General features: G+C 40.1%; 1 protein-coding gene across 3 annotated transcripts in view; it reads right to left on the bottom strand.

Annotated features, from left to right (window-relative positions):
* Nucleotides 1–12275: 12275 nt before the first annotated feature.
* Nucleotides 12276–25002, bottom strand: part of lcorl (ligand dependent nuclear receptor corepressor-like) — a 286193-nt gene continuing 273466 nt past the window's right edge. For all 3 annotated transcript variants that reach the window (XM_067989305.1, XM_067989291.1, XM_067989297.1), the window contains exons 7-8: nt 17604–23131; nt 12276–13021 (exon numbers count right to left, since the gene is read on the bottom strand). In XM_067989305.1, coding sequence (XP_067845406.1) covers nt 13008–13021; nt 17604–23131 — 5542 coding nt within the window. In that variant the 3' untranslated portion in view covers nt 12276–13007. The remainder of the gene's footprint in view (nt 13022–17603; nt 23132–25002) is intronic.

Genomic DNA, 25002 nt, shown 5'->3' with positions numbered 1-25002 from the left:
TATTGTCTGTCATGAGCTAATTAAACACAACTTCCTGTTCTAATGTACTAGGTATCCACAGTGGGCTGTACCCCCATGATCTTGTGTAGTCCAGGGCTAAACCATCATCTTATTCAGCAGTAGCACTGGATGATGGAATTCATTTAGTATTCTCACTTCACCTTTTGTCAATTCAGAAGAAGGAAATGTCAAAAACTGGATGCATTTTTGTATGGACTAAAATAACCAATCAAATTTATTTACACTTAATTTAGGAAAGTAGAGATAATAGTCTTTACTCTGCAGCACAATAACTGTATTAAAGAGTAGAAACAGTTCCAAATGTTTAATTTACCCTATTCAGTCTTCAGATTTTATACTGTTTATTTAAACTGGAGAATGTCTTTGAGTTTCTTGAAGACAGCCTTCAGGAGAAGGACTATCTTCTGACTGGAATAAAACACTGATGAATGAGGAGCAGAACACCATCAAGTGTGATTAAATTGAGTATTGAAGTAACAATGTTGTTTTCCTCCTGTTATAATACAGACTCAATATTTCTGAGATATTATAGGGAGCAATGGTTGGAGAAAGTTGAAGGACCCTTGTACAATATAATAATATAACTTACAATAAGGTTATCAAAATGTTGTTGGGTTGGTGACACCTTTCGGTCTACACTAAATGCAACTTTCTTTGGTTGTGTGGCTGTGTTTTGTTGTATTGGAAACCCATCTGCAGGCGACATAAAGAAGCTCCATGTGCAAGAGTGTTCTTCAAGAGATAGAGGTATTTTTAATGAATACTTTTTCCAACGACTTTCCATTGCTTGTTTTTTTTAATGTGTTTCTATTTTTCCTGTTTTGCTTTGTTTTTTGCTCATTCACAATATCTGTGTAAACAAAATAGCTGGTATTATATGTAAAATCCCTGGCAGCCCGCTGTAATTAAAGCATTTACAAAAGTTCAACCGAACAAGAAAATGCAATAGAGTGGATATGAAAAGGGCTCTCTCAATACAAACATTCACTCCATCTTGGGTAACAACTGCAGGGCGAGAGTCCTGTGCTAGTTGGCAAGACCATTTAAAATGAATGCAAGGAAATGACAGGCAGGAAATGCCCATCTGGTCCATCATCCATGCAGTTTTGATACCTGAAGCATCAGGATTAGACATCCCCTACCCATCAGCAATCATGTAATATGGGAGAGCCAAAAAAGAAACAAATAAAAAACCCAGCCAATTAGGGGGAAAAAATATAGAAAATTCCTCTCCAACGCCCTTAGGCAATTAAAACTAGTCATAGAAAGAGGAGTAGGCCATTCAGCCCCTCGAGCCTGTTTTGCCATTCAATTATATCATTGCTGATCTGTATCTTAACTCCATCTACCTGCTGGTTCTGTAACCCTTAATACCCTTGCCTAACAAAAATCATTCTCCGTTTTGAAATTTTCAATTCACCGAGCTTAACAGTTTTTTGGAGAAGAGTTCCAAATTTTCACTACCCTTTGTGTGAAGAAGTGCTTCCTGACATCACCCCTGAACGGCCTAGCTCTAATTTTAAGGTTATGCCCCCACCAACCAGAGAAAATAGTTTCTATCCTATTAAATCCTTTAATCATTTTAAACACCTCAATTAGATCACCCCTTAATCTTCTATATTCAAGGGAATACAAGCCTGGTCCATGCAACCTGTCCTAATAATTTAACCCTTTTAGCCCTGGTATCATTCTGATGAATCTGTGCTGCAATCCCTCCAAGGCTAATATATCCTTCCCGAAGTACTCCAGAGGGGGTCTAACCAGAGCTTGATATAACTGTAACATAACTTTTTTTTATTTGTTCATGGGATGTGGGCGCCGCTGGCAAGGCCAGCATTTATTGCCCATCCCTAATTGCCCTTGAGAAGGTGGTGGTGAGCCGCCGCCTTGAATCGCTGTAGTCCATGTGATGAAGTTTCTCCCACAGTGCTGTTTGGAAGGGAGTTCCAGGATTTTGAGCCAGCGACGATGAAGGAACGGCGATATATTTCCAAGTCGGGATGGTGTGTGACTTGGAGGGGAACATGCAGGTGGTGTTGTTCCCATGTGCCTGCTGCCCTTGTCCTAGGTGGTAGAGGTTGCAGGTTTAGGAAGTGCTGTCGAAGAAGCCTTAGCGAGTTGCTGCAGTGCATCCTGTGGATGGTACACACTGCAGTCACTGTGCGCCGGTGGTGAAGGGAGTGAATGTTTAGGGTGGTGGATGGGGTGCCAATCAAGCGGGCTGCTTTGTCCTGGATGATGTCGAGCTTCTTGTGTTGTTGGAGCTGCACTCATCCAGGCAAGTGAAGAGTATTCCATCACACTCGTGACGTGTACCTTGTAGATGAAAATTTTTTACTAGGATGACAGGACTAAGATTAGACCTATCAGGAAAGATTGAACAGGCTGTGGCTTTTTTCTCTAGAAAAGAGAAGAATGAGAAGTGACCTGATCGAGGTCTTTAAGATTATGAAAGGGTTTGATACGGTAGATGTAGAGATGATGATTCCACTTGTGGGTCAGACCAGAACTAGGGGCCATAAATATAAGATAGTCACTAATAAATCCAATAGGGAATTCAGGAGAAACTTCTTTACCCAGAGAGTGGTTAGAACGTGGAACTCACTACCACAAGGAGTAGTTGAAGCAACTAATACATTCATTTAAGGGGAAGGTAGATAAACACGTGAGGGAGAAAGGAATAGAAGGATATGTTGATGGGGTTAGATGGAGAAGGGTGGGAGGAGGCTCGTGTGGAGCATAAACACTGGCATGGACCTGTTGGGCCGAATGGTCTGTTTCTGTGCTGTACATTCTATGTAATTCTATGTAAGCCATTTATAAATATAGTGAAAAACCGAGGCCCCAGTATAGATGCCTGGGCGAAACCAATAATCACATCCTGCCAATTTGAGTACATACCCATTATTCCTACTCTCTGTCTCCTATCTCCTAACCAATTCCCTAACCATGTCAAAAGGTTACCTCCAATTCCATGTGCTCTCATTTTTGTTAACAGTCTGTGGGATCTCCACTGTTCTTTGCATTTGTATGAGCCCTTTTAGTTTTATACTATCTTTCACCTCCGTTGTTGACCAGGGTTGTTTATTTCCCCAATAGAGATTTTCCTCTTTAGAGGAATGTACAGGTCTTGTATTGAACCGAATACTTCTTTGAACACCTCCCACTGTTTATTTTTACCCGTTAACGGTTCTGCCCAGTCTACTGTGGTCAATTTCTGCCTCATCCCCTCAAAGTCCGCCTTACCTAAATTTAAAAGCCCATAAAAGAGGCGGAGGTCAGAGGCCCCATAGAGAGTGGTGGCAGAGGAGCGCGGAGCGGCCCATAAAAGAGGCAGGAGTCGGAGGCCCAATACAGGGAAGCGCGGAGCGTCAGAGATAGAGGTAAGAAGCACCTAAAGTGATGTCAGCACAAGGTAAGGAGCTGATTAGTGAGTAGCTGGTGAGTTTATTTTTGTCCAGATCAGGGACAAGTTTCAAGCTTATTTCTGGTACGTTTAGTTAGTAGTCTAATAAATAGAGGCATAGCAGGGCACCTCCGTCCCGTCAAATGCACATCCTGTGCCACGTGGGAAGTCCAGGACGCTTCTTGTGGCCATCCAGGACACATGTGCAGGAAGTGTGGTCAGCTGGAGGAGCTTGAACGCCGGGTTTCGGAGCTTGAGCAGCGGATGGCATCACAGCAGAGCATCCGCGAGGCTGAGAACTACGTGGATAATATGTTTCAGGAAGTGGTCACCCCGCAACTTAAGAGTGTGCAGGCAGAAAGGGAATGAGTGACCGCCAGACAGACAAGGAGGACCAGGCAGGTAGTGCAGGAGTCCCCTGAGTGCATCTCGCTCTCTAATCAGTGGCTAGGGCGATAGTATTTTTTTATTCGTTCGTGGGATATGGGCGTCACTGGCAAGGCCAACATTTATTGCCCATCCCTAATTGCCCTTGAGAAGGTGGTGGTGAGCCGCCTTCTTGAACTGCTGCAGTCCGTGTGGTGAAGGTTCTCCCACAGTGCTGTTAGGGAGTTCCAGGATTTTGACCCAGTGACGACGAAGGAACGGTGATATATTTCCATGTCGGGATGGTGTGTGACTTGGAGGGGAACGTGCAGGTGGTGTTGTTCCCATGTGCCTGTTGCCCTTGTCCTTCTAGGTGGTAGAGGCCACGGGTTTGGGAGGTGCTGTCGAAGAAGCCTTGGCGGGTTGCTGCAGTGCATCCTGTAGATGGTACACACTGCAGCCATGGTGCGCCGGTGGCGAAGGGAGTGAATGTTTAGGGTGGTGGATGGGGTGCCAATCAAGCGGGCTGCTTTGTCCTGGATGGTGTCAAGCTTCTTGAGTGTTGCAGGAGCTGCACTTATCCAGGCAAGTGGAGGGTATTCCATCACACTCCTGTAGATGGTGGAAAGGCTTTGGGGAGTCAGGAGGTGAGTCACTCGCCACAGAATACCCAGCCTCTGACCTGCTCTTGTAGCTACAGTATTTATATGGCTGGTCCAGTTAAGTTTCTGGTCAATGGTGACCCCCACAGGATGTTGATGGTGGGGGATTTGGTGATGGTAATGCCGTTGAATGTCAAGGGGAGGTGGTTAGACTCTACCTTGTTGGAGATGTTCATTGCCTGGCACTTGTCTGGCGTGAATGTTACTTGCCACTTATCAGCCCAAGCCTGGATGTTGTCCAGGTCGTGCTGCATGCGGGCACGGACTGCTTCATTATCTGAGGGGTTGCGAATGGAACTGAACACTGTGCAATCATCAGCGAACATCCCCATTTCTGACCTTATGATGGAGGGAAGGTCATTGATGAAGCAGCTGAAGATGGTTGGGCCCAGGACACTGCCTTGAGGAACTCCTGCAGCAATGTCCTGTGGCTGGATTAGTAATCCAGTCCTAGACTAATAATCAGAGGACTTTTATAAATTCAGGTCCCACCATAGCAGTTTGAGAATTTGAATTCAGTTTTTAAAAAAATCTGGAAATAAAGTGCTGGTATCAGTAAAAGTGACCCTGTTGTAAAAAAAACTGGGGAAAAAAATTTAATATCCTTACCCAGTACAGGCCTGTATGTGATTCTCCTGCTCCAGCCGCTGCCTCAGGCTGAACCAGACTGCAACCTCGTCATCCTATATGACCCCCAAGTTAAGCTTCCAACCCCATATCTGTAAGAAAATATTAACTAACCAAGAGAATACATGAGACAGACCTAGCTAGCGCAGAGATTAAAAGCCCCACAAGGTAGAAAGATGCTGACCCTGCTAACTTAATCAGACACTTAAAACAATAGAGAAGCTGCAGACCCTTAGGTCACTGCCTGAATCAGCTATTTTGGAGAACCTTTGTTCTGCTTCTGTTTAAACAGGAATGTTGCAGACCCTCAGGAAACTGCCTGAGTTAGGTATTTTGGAGAACCTTTGTTCTGCTTCTGCGAAAATGGTACCAGCTGCAGGATGACCTTTGCACTGATTCCAGGAATATTTTGACCACTCTTGCCCAGGTAAGAAAAAGAGGAACTGATACTATTATCTATCCCACCACTTGCAAACAGTACATGCAAAACTGCACATTCCTCAGGCAGAAATAGGGTATATAAAGACTGGCTTTTAGCCAGAAGCCCCACAGTCAGAGGAGAAGGGGAGTTAGACATATCCAGGGGATCCATGCTGCCTTCAGGCCTAACCCTGTGTAACTCTCCACGAGTTAGATATTTCCAGGGGACGTTAATGCTGGCTTCGGCCTAACCCTGTGTAACTCTCCAAGGAACAACTAGGAACTCGCCGGCTGTCCAGGCGCTAAACGGGTAATATCACACTTGTTTAAGACTGTTAGTTACTGCTCAATGATTGTTATATAAAATGATCAAACGCTGTCTGTGAACAATAAAAACCTCAATTCACTAACCAATATGGTGTCAGTTCGGATTAATTAAAAGGAATCTCCATACTGGCATATGGATTTTCTAACATATCCTCTGCATTATAAAGACCACCTCCTGATGCAGCCCAACAGCTTAAAAAAACTCATCTATGCCATTGTCACCTCCAGACTCAACTATTCCAATGCTATCCTGACTGGACTCCCATCCTCCACACTCTGTAAACTTCAGCTGATCTAAAACTTTGCTGCCTTTCCCTCACCAAGTCCCGCTCACCCATCACTACTGTCTTTGCTGACCCACATCGGCTCCTGGCCCTCCAACAACTCCAATTTAAAATTCTCCTCTTCATATTTAAATCCCTTCATGACCTGTTGTCTCCCTATCTCTATAACCTCCACAACCCCCACACCACCCCATCCAAACTCTGGCCTCTCGTGCACCCCCTCCCTCCATTTTCCACACCATTATTGGCTATACCTAGGCGCCACACTCTGGAACTCCCTCTTCTCTCTTCCTTTAAAACCCACCTCTTTAATCAACATTTTGTCTCCCCCAACCTAATATCTCCTTCTTTAGCTCAGTTTCACCATGGGATGTTTTTCTACGTTAAAGGGGCTCTATAAATGCAAGTTCTTGTGGTTGCATTCACCCAAGGGTTCTCAAAGACATGGGGGCTGTGTTATGCAAAGCACTTGTTTGTATATTTAATTGCTCACTTGGGTGTGGAATTGTTTCAATGGCCCAGGGAGAGGACTATCTGATGCCTATATTAAAAAAGGGCAATACGTCAGAACAGTGATCATAGTATCATAAGGTTTAGAATAGTTATGGAAAAGGACATGGACCACTAAAGTAAAAATACTCAATTGGAGGACAGCCAATTTCAATGGGATGAGAACAGATCTGGCACAGGTGAATTGGAATCAAAGATTGGCAGGCAAAACTGTAATTGAACAATGGACTGCCTTTGAGGAGATGGTTCGGGTACAGTCTAGGTACATTCCCACGAGAAAGGTATGACAACTAAAGCCAGAGCTCCCTGGATGACAAAAGAGATAGAGAGTAAGATGAGGCAGAAAAAAGGGGCATGTGACAGATGCCAGGTCGATAATACATATGAGAACCAGGCTGAATATAGAAAGTTCAAAAGGGAAGTGAAAAAGGAAATGAGAGGGGCAAAGAGGGAGTATGAGAATAGACTGGCGGCCAACATAAAAGGAAATCCAAAAGTCTTCTACAGGCATGTAAAAAATAAACGGGTAGTAAGAGGGGTAGCACCGATTAGGGACCAAAAAAAGAGATCTACTCATGGAGGCAGAGAGCATAGCCGAGGTACTAAATGGGCACTTTGCTTCTCTATTTACCAAGGAAGATGATGCTGCCAAAGTCATAGTACAAGGGAAGGTAGTTCAGATACTGGATGGGCTAAAGATTGACAAAAGGGAGGTACTAGAAAGGCTAGTTGTACTTAAAGTCGATAAGTCACCCGGTCCAGATGGGATGCATCCTAGGTTGCTGAACAAAGGGTGGAAATTGCGCAGGTACTGGACATAATCTTCCAATCATCCTTAGAGGGGTGGTGCCAGAGGACTAGAGAATTGCAAATGTTACACCCTTGTTCAAAAAAGGGTGTAAGTATAAACCCAGCAACTAAAGGCCAGTCAGTTTAACCTCGGTGGTAGGGAAACTTTTAGAAACAATAATACGGGACAGAATTAGCAGTCACTTGGACAAATGTGCATTGATTAGGGAAAGCCAGCACAGATTTGTTAAAGGCAAATAGTGTTTAACCAACTTGATAGAGTTTTTTGGTGAGGTAACAGAGAGGGTAGATGAGGGCAATGCAGTTGATGTGGTGTATATGGACTTTCAAAAGGCATTTGATAAAATGCCACATAATAGGCTTGTCATCAAGATTGAAGTCCATGGAATAAAAAGGGGCAGTAGTAGCATGGATACTGAAATGGTTAAGTAACAGGAAGCAGAGAGTAGTGGTGAACGGTTGATTTTCAGACTGGAGGGAGGTGTACAGTGGTGTTCCCCAGGGGTCGGTGTTGGGACCACTGCTTTTCTTGATATATATTAACGACTTGGACTTGGGTGTACAGGGCACAATTTCCAAATTTGCAGATGACAAAACTTGGAAGGGTAGTAAAGAGTGAGGAGGATAGTAATAGACTTCAAGAGGACATAGGCAAGCTGGCACGGGCGAACACATGGCAGATGAAATTTAACACAGAAAAATGTGAGGTGATACATTTTGGTAGAAAGAATGAGGAGGGGCAATATAAACTGAAGGGCACAATTCTAAAAGGGGTACAGGAACAGAGAGATCTGGGAGTATGTGTACACAAATCGTTGAAGGTGGCAGGGCAGGTTGAGAAAGCAGTTAGAAAAGCGTACGGGATCCTGGGCTTTTTAAATAGAGGCATAGAGTACAAAAGCAAGTCATGATGAACCTTTTTAATACACTGGTTTGGCCACAACTAGAGTATTGTGTCCAGTTCTGGAAAGATGTGAACGCCTTAGAGAGGGTGCAGAAGAGATTTACTAGAATGATTCCAGGGATGAGGGACTTTAGTTGCGTGGATAGACTGGAGAAGCTGGGGATGTTCTCCTTGGAATAGAGAAGGTTGAGAGGAGATTTGATAGAGGTATTCAAAATCATGAAGGGTCTAGACAGAGTGGATAGAGAGAAACTGTTCCCATTGGCAGAAGGGTGAGGAACCAGGGGACATAGATTTAAGGTGATTGGTAAAAGAACCAAAGGTGACAGGAGGAAAAACTTTATTTTTTAAAACACAGTGAGTGGTTAGGATCTGGATCTGGAGAGAGTGGTGGAGGCAGATTCAATCGTGGCCTTCAAAAGGGAACTGGATAAGTACTTGAAAAGGAAAAAATTTGTAGGGCCATGGGGATTGGGAACCAGCTGGATTGCTCTTGCATATAACTGGCACGGACTCAATGGGCCAAATGGCCTCCTTCAGTGCTGTAACCTTTCTACAATTACTGAGCTGGAGTCATTGGTTGACTTCACATGGGGTCGCTCTAATCAAAATATTTGGCTTTACAACAGATGTGGTTTTTAAAGTCAGTTATAAATACTGAACAATAAAAACCTTAAGAGCATTAGTTCTGACAGTTGAAGTCATAATGTGAAAGCCGTCCTGAGTGAAAGTGGCTGATACTTAAATGTTCCATCTCATAAATACAAGCCACTTAAAAAAAAACTCACTATTCAGGTTTTAGGCCTGTTTTATTTCATCAAGTATTATTTACAGTCAAACATCTTATAAAATAACATTTAAAATAAGATGTTCACTAAAATATATAGAAAAATATTTTGCAATGCACATACATATACCTCAAATATTTAACTTTAGGAATTTCTTTTGGTAAAAGTAGTACACTGAAAGTAGCACCAAGATAAACAGGATAGCAAATTTTCTTCAGAAGCTTTCACAGTTTAAAGATGTACCCAAGTGACCCAGAAGGGGAAGTAAATTCATTAAAAACAGCACATAGAATCCAGATAAAGTAAAACAATGTTTTTTTTACCCTAGAAAAATTAACACTCCCCTTGGCAAGCACAAGAAAACTAAACAATGTTACATGAAAGGTAAACTCAACCATTCTTCACTTGAGATCTCTATTTTCTTCATTTGATTAAATTGATATTTTCCTGCAATATTACTTTTTATTCATTTACAATTTCATCAACCATTATTAAAATTATCAGTTTAAATACATGATGTAAAGTTCAAGCCCCATAGAATTTAATTGACCATTTAGTTTTCACATACTAACCCACTGCTAGAACCAGTATTTGCTAGAACCTACATTATGCAAATTTTAATAAATTACAGAATTAAGGATACCATGCTTAAAAAAAAAATTATAGCTATTTGGACTTAAGTACTGAGAAATAGTTACTGTGATTCCAATCCAATCTTTGATTCTGGGAATTATATGGCAACTGATTTAACATTTAATTGTGGGGAAATCCTGCAGCTTTAAAATTTTGGAACATCTAGTGAGAATAAAGGCAATAAATCAAAGCAAGCATGGGTTTATTCACATTTCTCTCTTCATAGCCTCATCCCTCCTCTCAAGCTTCTATAACCCTCTAAGAATACTGTGTTACTCCAACTCTGGCTTCTTTTGCATCCTGCACTCCCTTTGCCCCACCGTTGGCAGCTGTGCCTTCAGCTATCTAGGCCCTACCCTGTGGAATTCCCTCCCTAAACCCCTCAATCTCTTAAAACCCTCCTCCTATAAGGCCCTCTTTAAAACCCACCTCTTTGATCAAGCCTTTAACCTTCAAGCCTTCTTTGATTAACCCCTGCTAATATCTCCTCCTTTGGCTCAGCATTGATTTTTGTCTGAATACACTTCTGTATAATCCTTGGGACTTTTTCTACATTAAAGGTGCTATATAAATGCCAGTTGTTATTAACAGCAGGTAATACCCAATAGAATTAAGGATATAACCAATTTCATAAAGGTTATGTGATGGATTTATACATCCTGGACTTTGAGAAAACATTGAACGAGTTTACCTATTGGTGCTAGCAGGTTTAACTAGTGACTAGCATAGCCATAAGCTACCTTTAATTTTGTGTTTAGTGGGCACTAGGACCATCAGCTCTGAACACATGGCTTTTGCACAGCTGGTGGCAACCCCAAGGTAAACTTATCAGATGCACTAAGGCTCAGTAAATACGTGTCTTCCTGGTTGTCGGCCTTAGCGAATGTTAATTTTACTTTGGGGTTGCCCCAGCTATACAAAACCTGTGCAGCAAGAACAGACGGCCCTTGTAGCCCACTAAATCCAATATAATAGCAGCAATACAGCAGTTTAATCCCTACTCTGTGCAGAGTTACCACTACAGTCGGCTCCAATCACCTTTGAGTTAAGGAGAAGGGGAAAATAATCAGCCACCGTTTCCACTCTTGATTACTATTCAGTGATTTTGGTGTTCAAGTGAGGAAAAGATTCACACAGCTGTGATGCCACCACCTTCCCTTCACTGTAATCGCACTTCAACACTCAGAATCGAGACTTAAATATGAAGAATGGGCTCTTGGGCATAGCATCAGAGAGAATGTGAACTGTATCCCAACAAGGAGTCCCATACCCTTAAGAAAGGAGAGATAATTGGTGAGGGAAAAAAGTATTTGCTAAGGTCCCTCAGAAGAAGCCTGCTATTAAAATGGGAGCAAAAACTAATGGCAATAAGGATGTTTAAATTAATGAAATATTAAATAGTAGCAAATAGAGATTAGGTATCAATGGTAGAGTTTAATTGGGTAACTGCGACCAGCTGTTGGATTCTCACTGTTCCTAATCTATTAAGTACTCAATTAGTGAACTGTAAGTGGAATGTCTAATTTTGCTGAGAACATTAAATTACGAGAAATGAAGATGTTCTGTGGAAAGTGATATTAAAAAGATATTTATGAGACCAACTGATTAAATAAATGCATGACGAACCGCATTTACTAATGATGCACACTGGTGCAAAAAATAGCAAGTGACTAGCATATTGTTAAAGATAGTGGATCAACAGACTTGGGTATAATAATCAAACACCGATATCTTCAGCATTGGGTGCTAGGTAGTCTGTTGGTTGCATAGGCAGATTTATGAATTACTGACATTTTAAAGCACTACTGAGATCATACATAGAGAGTGTTGTGCACAGTTTTGGGTCACTGATTCCTTTTCAATTTTTCTAGGTATTAGAACGGGCAACAAGGATAGCTCAAAGTCTAAAATCAATAAGCTATAAGAATGTTAGTGAGCTCCAGAAAAACAGAAAACCAGCAACTTAAATTCACCTGGGAACATATGGGATAATAAAAAATAAACAAAAAAAATGATGAAAGACTGATTTTAAAAAATTTTATCACCAAGCAAAAAAACCTCTTAAGTTAAGAAGCAGTGAACAATACTGCACAGCAACTTAGGACTTCAAAAAAAAGTTACAGCTTTGGACAGTGAACAGGTGAGCTGCCAACAACAAACATAAAAAAGAAACCCTCCAGACAGTTTCTGCTTTATAGGTGATCACATTCAGAATAGTAACCACAGGGCACTTCTACCCAGACTATGTAATCTGGAAACAAAGCACAAGTTTTATTTTCCCCAAGTTAAACATCACTGAGGAAGAGTACTTGGCAAAATAGGTTGATATTGTGTACTTGGACCTTGATGGCATTACAATGGTCAGTTTTTTTTCAGGCCTGCAACCAAATACCTGCTGTTGAGACTTGCAACAAAATGGTGCAGATACCATCAGTGTCTACACATATTAGATCAATGGACACACCCCACCCACCCCCCACCCCCCCACCGCAAAAAAAGTTTAGACAAGACCATCGCTTAACTGTTTGAGGTAGTTTTACTCCTGCAGTAAGATCTGTTTCCATAAAAGCACAATTTAAATTTTGAAAACTTATCAAACCAGTCACTTAGGATACAAATTTATAAAAAAATTTACAACACAGAATATACACAGCAAGTGAGTAAAGTGTAATGTAAAATAAGTACAATAGTTGAAGTGCCCTGGTTTCCAAAACATGGGTAATGAAAATAAGTCATACTCTATCATTTCCCTTCCAAACAAAAGTCATATGAACCCTTAATGCATCGTGACATACAACTGTACTGTGCTTGGTGCAAATAAACTTCGAACAGAAAAGCTTATAAAAAGGATGAATAGTTAAACATTTAATGCTTTTGTTAAGTACATGTATGAGATCTAGTAGCAACCTAGAGGAATGTTAATCTGTAGATATTTAACAGTTCTTGCAAGGCAGCAAGCAGGAGAGTAAGAAGAAATTTTGTACATAAAGTATTAGTGCAACCTCTGATATCTACAATATTGTTCGCACAGCTTCAGGTTTTGGCTACAAAGCAGCAAACACAAAAGATACTGCTACATACATTCAACCTGAATCAGTAGGCTGAATATTAAGGCACTAATTCAATTCTGAGTGAGACAAGATAACTTTCTTCTTAAAATTCCCAATTTATAATAAGATGTGCCAAGTCTTGGTAGCAAATGATGTATTGTTTAATTCCAGCCATCCATTGTTAAGGCATAATCCTGCATCAACTTGAGTTTCCTATATATAAAAATAAAAAAAAAATTAAAACATGCTAAAATATCTCTGTACACAAACTTTCCAATGTCATCCAAGCATATCAATCCTAGCAAAGGTCATTACCTACAAATTTGTTATTCTTCAAATGAAGCTGACTTTGTTTAACAAGGGTTAATCAGACGATCCTACAGGGGAAATTAGGATCTTTTTATTATTGTACTATGATTTCAGTAGCCCATTTGTGAACAATGATCCTTTTGCTTCATTTGACCAAGAAAGCTAAAAGGTGACAAAATGCCAGCTAATGAATTATGTCTTCTCTGATGACCAATTATTTCCTTAAACAACGGCTTCCAAATGCTTGATTTCTGTTATCTTCCTTAGTGATATTGTTTAATGCACCTGACCATTGTTGATTCTTCCTTTCCCTCCTGAAGGCAGTTAATCCATAGGTTCTCCAAACCTCTGATAACTTGTCGAAAGGCCAGTGTTTAAAATGGAAACATTGAAAATTTACAACACAGAAGGTGGCCATTCGGCCCATCGTGTCTGTGCCGGTCAAAATGGAACTATCCAGCCTAATCCTACTTTCCAGCACTTGGTCCGAAGCCTTGTAGGTTATGGCATTTACATAGAAACATAGAAAATAGGAGTAGGCCATTTGGCCCTTCGAGCTTGCTCCGCCATTCAATATGATCATGGCTGATCCTTTATCTCAATACCATATTCCCGCTCTCTCCCCATATCCCTTGATGCTTTTTATGTTTAGAAATCTATCTAGCTCCTTCTTAAATATATTCAGTGACTTGGCCTCCATAGCTTTCTGTGGTAGAGAATTCCACAGGTTCACCACCCTCAGTGAAGAAATTTCTCCTCATCTCAGTCCTAAATGTCCTACCCCATATCCTGAGACTGTGACCCCTCATTCTGCACCCCACAACCAGGGGAAACATCCTCCCTGCATCCAGTCTGTCTAGCCCTGTCAGAATTTTATGTTTCAATGAGATCCCCTCATTCTTCTAAACTCGAGTGAATACAGGCCGAGTTGATCCAATCTCTTCTGATACAACAGTCCTGCCATCCCAGGAATCAGTCGGGTGAACCTTCGCTGCACTCTCTCACTATGGCAAGTGTATCCTTTCTTAGGGAAGGAGACCAAAACTGCACACAATACTCCAGGTGTGGTCTCACCAAGGCCCTGTATAACTGCAGTAAGACATCCTTGCTCCTGTGCTCAAATCCTCTTGCAATGAAGGCCAACATACCATTTGCCTTCCTAACTGTTTGCTGCACCTGCATGTTTGCTTTCAGTGACTGGTGTACAAGGCCACCCAGGTCCCTTTGTACATCAACATTTCCCAATCTATCACATTTAAATAATACTCTGCCTTTCTGTTTTTCCTTCCAAAGTGGATAACTTCACATTTATCCACATTATATTGCATCTGCCATGTGTTTGCTCACTCACTCAACTTGTCTAAATCGCCTTGAAGCCTGTTTGCATCCTCCTCACAACTCACAATCCCACCTAGTTTTGTGTCGTCAGCAAACTTGGAAATATTACATTAGGTTCCCTCATCCAAATCAATGATATACATTGTGAATAGCTGGGGCCCAAGCACTGATCCCTGCTGTACCCCACTAGTTACTGCCTGCCACCCTGAAAAAGACCCATTTATTCCTACTCTGTTTCCTGTCTGTTAACCAATCTTCAATCCATGCCAGTATATTACCACCAATCCCATGTGCTTTAATTTACCTCTTATGTGGGACTTTATCAAAGGCCTTCTGAAAATCCAAATAAACCACATCCACTGGTTCAACCTTATCTATTCTACCAGTTACATCCTCAAAAAACTCCAGTAGGTTTGTCAATACTTAAAGTGCATATCCAAGTACTTTTTAAATGCGACAAGGGTTTCTGCCTCCAGCACCCTTTTAGGTAGTGAGTTCCAGACCCCCACCACCCTCTGGATGAAAAAACCTTTCCTCAGCTCCCCTCTAATCCTTCCACCAATTACTTTAAATTTATGCCTTCGGGTTATTGACCTCTCTGCTAAGGGAAATAGGTCCTTCCTATCCACTCTATCTAGGCCCTTCATAATTTTGTACACCTCAATTAAATTCACCCCTCAGCCTCCTCTGTTCCAAAGAAAATAACCCCAGCCTACCCAATCTTTCCTCATAGCTAAAATTCTCCAGTCCTGGCAACTTCCGCGTAAATCTCCTCTGTACCCTCTCTAGTGCAATCACATCTTTTCTGTAATGTGGTGACCAGACCTGTACGCAGCACTCAAGCTGTGGCCTAGTGTTTTATACAGTTCTAGCATAACCTCACTGCTCTTATATTCTATGCCTCTGCTAATGAAGGAAAGTATCCTGTAAGCCTTCTTAACCACCTTAACTATCTGTCCTGTTACCTTCAGAGATCTGTGGGTATGCACTACAAGGTCCCTCTCTTCCTCTACACCTCTCAGTATCCTCCCATTTATGTCTTACCTTCCGGATTGAATTATTGGGGGTAGGGGGGCAAACAAAGGGTTAATGTAGTAATGGATAAGGAGAGTTTTATTTGGTTATCTTTGGAGATTGTTTATAGAATCATACAGCACAGAAGGAGGCCATTTGTCCCATTGTGCCAGCTCTTTAAGAGCTATCTAGTCAGTTCCACTCGCCTGCTCTTTCCATATTGGCTTGCAAAGTTTTCCTTTTCAAGTATATATCCAGTTATCAAAGGAACTTTTTTTTTAAAAAGGCAAAAAAGTTAAACAAAGTAAACAAGAATCAAATCATATTGAAAACAATATTTTAAAAAAAATTCAACAAACTCAGTAAAATCCACACACAAGAAACCAAGTCCAGCAATGAAAGGAAGTAAACAGAATGCACATTTTTGGATTCTCCCAGAAAATACTCCATTAAATTTTGAAGTGGGGAATTTGCATCACATAAGCATTTCATGTGATCAGGCACTATTACCCTAAAATAGTCAGATATGGCCCTCCAGTATGGCAGTCCTCTGCAGCAACTAGGAGTCATTGTGCAGTATAGGCTGCTCTCTTTCTTTTCTGCAGCCCTCTTGTCTGCCCCAAAGTGGATGCTTGGTCTCTGGGGTGAACCCACCCTTAATATGAAAGGCAAATTGAGGAAGACCTGGCAAGCCAACTCCTGTCCAGGATGGCTTACAAGCTTTTAAAAAAAAAATGTATAATGCTCTCAATGGCTACATCCTCCTGAGCTCCAAATGACACTTTATCTGAGACACTGGTAGTCTTAATATCCTTTGCTGTCAGTGGAAAGCCACCCAAGACCAAATGCTGCAGTAATTCACCCATTAGCTATGTGACCAATGCTTGCTCACACTGGGTGTCTTGTTATTGTTGGAATCTATAATAGTAGCAAATCTTGGTAGACAGTTTGTGAATAAAATTCACCCAGTTCACCCGATCATGAGACCATAGGGGTAGATGTACAAATTTGTGGTCATGGTGTACAGCTTCATGCAGAGTGGGAATTTGAGTGTGCCCTGTCCTGCTCCCCATCCCCCCAACCCACTCCAAGCTTTTTCTTTTCACTTCTTTTAATTACATTTTTTGTGCTCTTCCAAGCTATGGGATGTAAGTGTTAGGGAATGAAACCCTTCCCATTTCAAGCACCTAGTGTTGACATGCAGCCGTTGCAGGTGAGGTATAATACAGCCAGATGCAGAGTAAAGCTTCGTCCAAAAATGTACCTTAGCCTCACACTCAGAAGAACATCCCTGTTGCTCCAGTATGACAATTGTTCCATTTCCCACACCAGCTGTCCTATGGCCTCAGTGACACAACCAATTAGTGCCAGTTTTGTGCTGTAGACCCAGGTCCACCAGGAACTGGATTGAGACTGTCCAAATTCAGAGTCAGAAAACAGAGGAAACTTTCATCCCATCAGTGAGATGGCTTTGAATCCAGGTGAAGTCATGTCTAACCCAGTTCCGCCGTCTATTAATTTAAATGATGAAAAATCACATTGGGGTAAGAATGCCCAAAACGTACTATTGTGGACAAAGCTCCATGCCATGAATGCAAATTGGTTAATTTACTCATCTGGATCTGCAGGTTACCCTAAGTGCAGCCTCTTTCTTCATGTGTCCAGTTACTTCGATTCTTCTGGAGACAGTGAAGCTTTCACAAAGGAAAAAAGACTTGCATGTATATAGCGCCTTTCACAATCTCAGGACGTCCCAAAGGGCTTTACAACCAATTACCTTTAAAGTGCAGTCACTGTTGTAATGTAGGAAACGTGGCAGCCAATTTGCATACAGCAAGTCCCACAAACAGCAACGGTGATGGCTATATTGGCCTCATTTGCCATTATAGAACAATGCATACACTCAGAGGGTGTAGAATGATGGCAAAGTGCCAGTAGATAAGCAAGACAGTAATCCTCTGCCAAACTTTGTATTTTTATATTCAGTAGCATTTTTTTTAAAAACCAGAATTTCTTTTCACGTCACCATATTAGGGCCATAACATACGCCACGAATAAATGTTTGGGTTGAAAATGACAGAGGAATCAATCTTCCTATGATATTAATAAATCTTTTCCAATAGTTTAATCTTACCTATTTGGAACTGTAATTGATTATACGACAATCTTTGTTCAACAGATGATCGTCTCACCCTCTTCACTGATGTTGCATCTGCGTTCACACCTGTATGTCTTTTTCTTTTCCCTATATTAATCTTCACTATTTCAGCATTTTCCTTTTGTGAACTCTTTTCATCTACTGGGTTACTGTTGTTACCCAATGAAGGGAAATGATCACTGTCAACTTGGAAGGGCATTGACTGCTTGCTAGCAAAGTGCTTAACTTTCTGTGATAGCGAACTGCTTAGCTCATTCTCATTACTTGTCCTTTCTTTGTACTTTCTCTTCCCTTTTAGTTCACATAAAGTATAAGCTGGAGAGTTTAAGCTTTGTGTTTCAAATGCATTAACAGCAGGGGCATTTATTTCACTGCATGGATCACTATTTTCTTCAGTGTACCTCTGAAGGTTACTTGTGCCTTTAATGTCAGATGAGCTATTTTTGGACTGCTGCCAAGCACCATAATTTCTGAAATGGCTCTGATCCAGAGAGTTGATCTTCCTTAGAAATACCCTGCACTCTTTAAAATTCCCCAGTTTCCAGTTTGCATTTCGCAAAGTATCTTTTTGTTGCCCCTTCACAACAGATTCTTCTTGTTCTGAATGTTTTGCTGTACTTTCTAGTTTTTCTGTTCTTTTGCATTTGGAGTCGTTTGTTGAAATTAAGTTCTGTACATCTGCACAACCAGATAAACCAGCACGTAGGTTATTTACAGATATAAATTTATCTTGGTTTTCATTTTCCTTTCCATTGGGCAGTAGCACAGGGTCTCTTTCAGTTGGAAAGCTATTTATTTCAAGCTCAGTTTTTTTACTATTTTTGCTTTCTACAATGTTCACCGTGTCTTGTTTCAGACTTTGGTATCGTGGACTTCCATTTACACGTTTCCAAACAGACTTCCATTGTTTGCAGTGAACTCTGCGATGGTATGACAAATTTTTGTGGCTGGAATGTTGTGGTTTACAGCAAACTCTTTTGTTATGTTCTACCAGAAGCCTTCTTTTAGCTTTAAAGACTTTAAACTTAGACATTCTGTTTGACAGACGGAAATGCCCTCTTGGTCTTACAGGGGATTCTAGTGCAAATTTTTTAAGGTGCTTTTTCAAATGTTCTGCCTGAGGGCTTGGGCAGATATCAACTTGACTTCCTGCTGCTATAACTCCTTTAGCATTCAGAACTTCAATAGGATCACGTGCATTTTCTTTTCTTACAATGGATAAAGAATGAGTTTCTGTTGTTTGCATAAACCATGCACGAATTTTATCCATTTTACAATTTCCCTGAAACAACATTTGGACAGGAGAAATTTGAACCTGCTCATTATCATCTGCAACCATCACCGATTTGGTTACTCCTTCTAACTGAATTGGATCTTTTCTTTTGTCAGAAGTAATCATCAGTTCTGCAGCATCAACAGGAAGCCAACCACTATTTATCTGTTCAAATCGCATGTCAAGTTCCTCCTGTAAAGTTTGTTTTGAAATGGAGGTGTGCCACCACCTGAGTGAAGTGCTCGATATAAAAATTGGATTTGCTGACATTTCAAAACCAGAGTCAAATTCAGCTACTTCATTCTTGGTTTCCTCCTTATTACTCTCTGATGTAATATTTGATGTAATATTTGAGGTGATATTCTCAGATACCACTTTAATACCTAACTTTCTGCTTTTAGCAAGCTCAGTCCCTGCTTTATTTAAAAGCAGCTTCCGTGATTTACGTACCAAGGCATTACTTTGAGAAAATGAGGAGTTTGCAAAGGAATGCAGGAAGTACAGAGATGGCTTTCTAATTCTAACAGAATGCCTCAAGGGTAGGGCAAATTTTACTTTCTTCTCACCAACACTTTCTTTTGAGCTTGTTTCAAAATCATTCTGAATTCTTACAGAAGACTCTTTGTATAAATCACAGACTTTGATAAGTGTATCTGTAGATAATTTATTTGAAGGTGGAGACTCTAGGTCTAAAGGAGGTAATACACTATTAATACAGACTTTTCTTTCCTGAGGTGATACTGCATCAACTGTTACAGATATACCTGAAATCTTCACTTTTGCAGGACGCCCAGGTTTTCGCTGACCACCTTTAGAAGTTTTAACAGCTGTTAGCTTACTATTTGGACAAATAGCATTGCCACTGGTATGAAGTGAAACAGTTTTATCTTCTATGGGCCTAACTAAATCATATCCATATTCACTTTCAGTCAGTGAAGATGCAGAACTATCCGGTTTGCGTTCCAATTCCTCTGCAGCAGAGCTTTGCACAATTTCTTCTGTTTGCTTTAAATCACTTTCATTAGTATTTGTAAGATGATTATTTGTTACAATTTTGTCATTCTCAGACACAAATCTTTTGAACCTTCTTGATCTTCCATAAACAACAGTAATTCTAATATTACGGCTATCATCTGTGGAAGGTGAACATGATGTATTGAGTTTCTCAGTATCTGGAGCTTCAGCTGTACACTCAACAGGTTCTGATAACTCTACTTTAGGTTTAGGTGGTCTGCCCTTGGGTCTTTTAATCTGCTTTTCCACTGGTGGACCTATTTTTTTGGGACGGCCAGGTTTTCGTTTTAGAATCGATTCATCCATTTCCTTTGAAGCCACCGTTATTTCTACCATCTGATCAATAATTTCAACTTCAGCATCATTTTGTGCATAACTGCTTGAGCAACAAAGAGAACTATTACAAGTGAATGTATCCATTTCAAGATTGCAATTTACTTCCTCACAGGTTGTTAGAGAACTTTCTGAACAACTCTGGAAACAATCTGTTGCATTATCACTTTCAGCAGCAGATGACTTTTGGTAACATTCTGTTGCATTACCACTTTCAGCAGATACATTTTGGAAATATTCCACTGTATTACCACTTTCAGCAGATGAATTTGGGAAATATTCCACTGTATTAGCACTTTCAGTAGCAGATGAATTACCTTCCTCTGGTGTTTTGAGAATTTCTTCAGGACCAACCTTCGAAATACAACTATTTGTGTCAAGCTTAGATGAAGAGCTCACAGATGTCAGCGTATATTTAACTCCCTCATCACTGCTTACCTCAGAGAGGAACATGAGCTTTATGGGGCTGTTGTAGTTAATTGCACAATTCTGACCCAGGCCAGTTTTATTTGTAGAACCAGTATTCTCATGAATTGAGCATTCACAAATTGCATGATGTAGACACCTTTGCTCCAATGAAGGATTTACACTTAGACAGTCATTTGCCAACGGTGAATTAGAGTCAAGTATGTTTGTGACTCCAGGTTCAGGACCACCAGAAAGTAAATTGTTTACTGCGTTCTCCAAAGATCCCCATTTGTCAACAAATTGTGAGTTATCCTTAGTGCAAATATCAATACAAACATCAGGCTGTGCAGGGCCATTATGTTCCATGGAACAAACAGTTTCCAATGGGTCAGCCTTTAACACTGTAGGTGTCTTTTGCTTTCTGTTATTGTATTGATCCATAAGTTCATTTGGTTCTGGTGATGCATGATGTATCACCTCAGATGAATTAGGCTCATTTGTATGTTCTTCACAGCCTAATGAACTATTACTATTTATGCCCTTCAGGAGCTCAGGTCGAGTAGAAGCTGCTACTTCTAAACTTTCAGTCACTTCATATACAACTATACTGTCCTGCTCTTCACTATGTAGCCCTTGCTTCATGGGGCTGTCAGTGTTAGACATTTCACAAGCACTACTCTCACAGTCCATACCAGATTTTTTTGCCTTAATAGGTCTTCGCTGGAGATTTTCTGAAAAACAGGCAGCATAGAACATTTTTCTAGGCTCAGTAATGTATATAGAAAATCTTTCTGGAGGCAGAATATTTCGTTTGGCCCTGCCAATGTTGGACCTACAATCCATTTTCTCAAAATTTTGCACGCCTGCAGGAGTTTCTTTACAACCATGATCAGCTGTTGACTGTTCAGTGTTCTCCCTTGGAGTCTCCACACTGATTTCATCTACCTCAGGAGTGTTTAACAGATGTGAGTTTGAACTCTCTTTTGATGAATTTAAACACACTGTTACTTCTCTAATTTCACTTGCTACACATTCTTCAGATAAGTTCTTAAATTCAGCTTCACACTGGTCAGGGAAACTAACATATGTACTTATGTTGTTAACATTCTGCAAATCTTCACTGATAAATGAATATTCTCTTTCTGGTGAACTTGTATCTTTAATGCAGCTCTTTGCTGATTTCTTTCCAAATTTTTCAGATGTTGATTTCTTACTTAAAAAAAGCTGGTCAAGATTTGCAAGGTCTCTTTTTATTTGCACCGTTTGACGTCGAGATGATGGAGAATCTGGAGAGTTATGCAGAGCAATTAATGTTTCTTGACGTTTCCGAAAACGGGTCTGAATTATTCGATTTTCTCTGTTTTTCTCGTGCTGTTTAAGTAACTCCATTAGGCTATAATCACTGACGTTTTCCTTGTGTGGCAAAGTAGTTGCAATTTCTCTCAATTTAAGATTACCATTATTTCCTTGGAAAGAATCGCTGTTGGAGAGGTTGGCCAAAATTTGGCCTTCGTCTGACGTTTCTATTGATTTCAATTTTTCATTTATTCGCTCCATTACCTCCTGAAATGAAGCAGAATTTTCACCTTTTTCCAGATCATTCTCAGACTCTGATGATCTAGTAATTTCACCATCAACTACCTCAAATTTATCCCTTCCTTGCTGGATTCTTTCTGCAAACTTTGATTTGGTCTGATTTTGACTCGAGATCCCTGGGCCACAGTCCTCTTCCTCTTCTGGTGAAAGGGAGGGAGGTTGAGTGATGATAAGTTCAATACTATTAGCATCCAAGGCTGAAACAGTTTTGCTCATTCCATCAATTTCGAACCCGTCAGTTCTTACTGGCGATAAAGGTGGAGGGGACGGACTTCGTGGTCTACTATAATCTTTGACATTATATGTCAGGGCAGAAGATTCTGCTGCTTCTATGTTGCAAGTCTTTTCAACTGGAAGTTCACTGCAAGCTTGAATGGTAGCTCCTTCAGCATAAATGCATCCAGAAAAATGTTCATAAGACCCAGTGTAAACCTGGTATATATTGCTCTTGTTACACTCCTTGCAAACTCCATTACTTATTATTGTAAAACACCCAAGAGTGCCTTTATTGCATGATAAACAATGTAGGTCTTTCATGCAACTGTAGCGAGGAATGCATGGAAAAGCAACTGGCTGTACAGTTCGCACGGAGCAATTTTCACACCATCTGAATCCGTTACAATTACACAATTCCTCACGTGCTTTATTTTCGATGAAATAAGATGAGGAATTTCGACATTGTGAAAGCCTTTGATCTCTGCATTGCACACTGGAAGCACCTTTTTCATGCATTAGACACTTTAGCATTGCAGTAAGAAGTTTCTGATGATTAGGGCATAATGTAGATAAAATTTCATTCAATGCGGTTACTTTGTGGTTTATGCAACCAGTTTCCTGGGTAGAGTTGGATAACGTTCCTGCATCAGTTTCCATCTCATAACTGTAAAAATAAAATAAATATAAATAAAACATGGCATTGCAATGTCTTCTTCCAAAAAAGGCCACAATTATTAAAGATAACTAAATTGTTTAAATACATCACTTTAAAAAATTACACTGAAAACTCAAATGTTCAAAATCAGCTCCTCGAAGTAGAGGTGCTCGCTTGTAAAGTGAGAGATAGTTTTTGACACGATAGAATACTGTGCCAAAATCTTTATACCTACACACGCATATCCTGCAAAAAAGACATATCATAAAAGCTACAATTTTTTTTCCAGACATCTTAGTTATTCGTACGTCAAAGGAATATAAATTGGCATTTACACCAAATTTGAAGTAAGGACAAATTAGATTTAAGAATGAAATCAAACTGCTAAAATTCAGAGAATGTCAATGTGCTTTGGTTGAGTTATTTAAAAAGATCCAGAAAAAACATCTAAGTTGTTATTACTATTTTGAGTAACTAGGCAACTTTGTACACTTATTTATATATAAATAACCTGCTTTGGAAAAAAAAGTATCCTAAAATGATATTTAACATGCTGGCATTAGGGATAACTACTGTACATGAAATTAAGTTAAAGTCATCACATCATAAACAAACTTACACTATTACATTTAAATTCCAATTTATGTTTATAACAGTAATCTGAGGGACTCGCTTCCATCGCTGTGCATGTTGGCTTAAAATTTCAATCCTGTGCATTTGTAAGAACTGCAAGTTGTTAAACCAAGTTGTTCTAAAACATGGTACAGATTAAAAAGGGTAGATGCTATAGAAATAGAATGCCTAAGAAATACCATCACAAATGGAACATATACACATTTTTCATTCAAAAGGAGACCATAATTTTTTTTCTTCAAAGAAAACTTAACTCTATACATCTAATACCCAGCCTCGGAAAGTTTCTCTAAGCAGGTATCAGAAAGCAGTGAATAAATCTAGGTGTCTTGCATCTATAGTGTGAAAATCTGCTCAGACTGCTAATTGGTTAGAAGTGACATAACTGTACTCCAGACTAGTAACTGCAAAGTTTCACATTCCAGAAGCAGCCAAGGGTTTACTGCACACACGAGCTGGTAGGTGACCATTCAGTTTTGTGATGTCAGCCGATTGATGTCAGTTCAGTCAGTAACAAATAAAGTATCAGCAGGCAATAGGGAAAGTTTTTTCTAACATCTGATCATCATCTATCCAGTGTTTATCATTTTAGTCCTAGGATACCAATGATTCTTTCTAGGATACCAATAATACTGATCACATTTAACTATGCATATGCTGGGCAATAGAATGTTTTTTTAATATAGCTAGTTAGCATCAAATACATCCTGCCTAAGTACAGCAGGTATAATGATGCTGGATAAAATTACAACTATAGTCTCCAACAAAGTACCTTAACCCCAAATTTAAGAATTAAGAGTGCATCCCCACCCTGGCACTAATGTGCGATTTCCATTTAAGACCATTTCTTTACATTCAACTGATATTGCTAATTTAGTACCAAATTATGAGTAGTACTGAACTATGAAACCACGCTCATTAGAAACAAGATTAAGAAAAATTGCAAAACTCTTTTCAATTAGCAGCCTTACAGCTTAAGGGGTGATGGAAGTATCCCATCAGTTTGGCTTAAATTTTAAAACCAGGTGCTAAGTGTTTCACTATTCCATTGCAGCACCCAATCTCAAGGGTATAATATTTTTAATTCTTTACACAAAAATACTAACTGTATATCATCCACAGACATGGTATTATTATGTACATCTTATTGCTTAATTTACCTACATGCAAATGCAGGAACATTTGTGTTGCATTTTGAGTTAAACAAAATCAATTAGTGGTAGTTCATTGGAAAATAGGTTAGAACA

The sequence above is a fragment of the Heptranchias perlo genome, chromosome 1 (genome assembly GCF_035084215.1).
Source record: "Heptranchias perlo isolate sHepPer1 chromosome 1, sHepPer1.hap1, whole genome shotgun sequence".
Classification (NCBI taxonomy): Eukaryota; Metazoa; Chordata; class Chondrichthyes; order Hexanchiformes; family Hexanchidae; genus Heptranchias; species Heptranchias perlo.
This window is presented reverse-complemented; position numbering and strand designations above follow the sequence as displayed.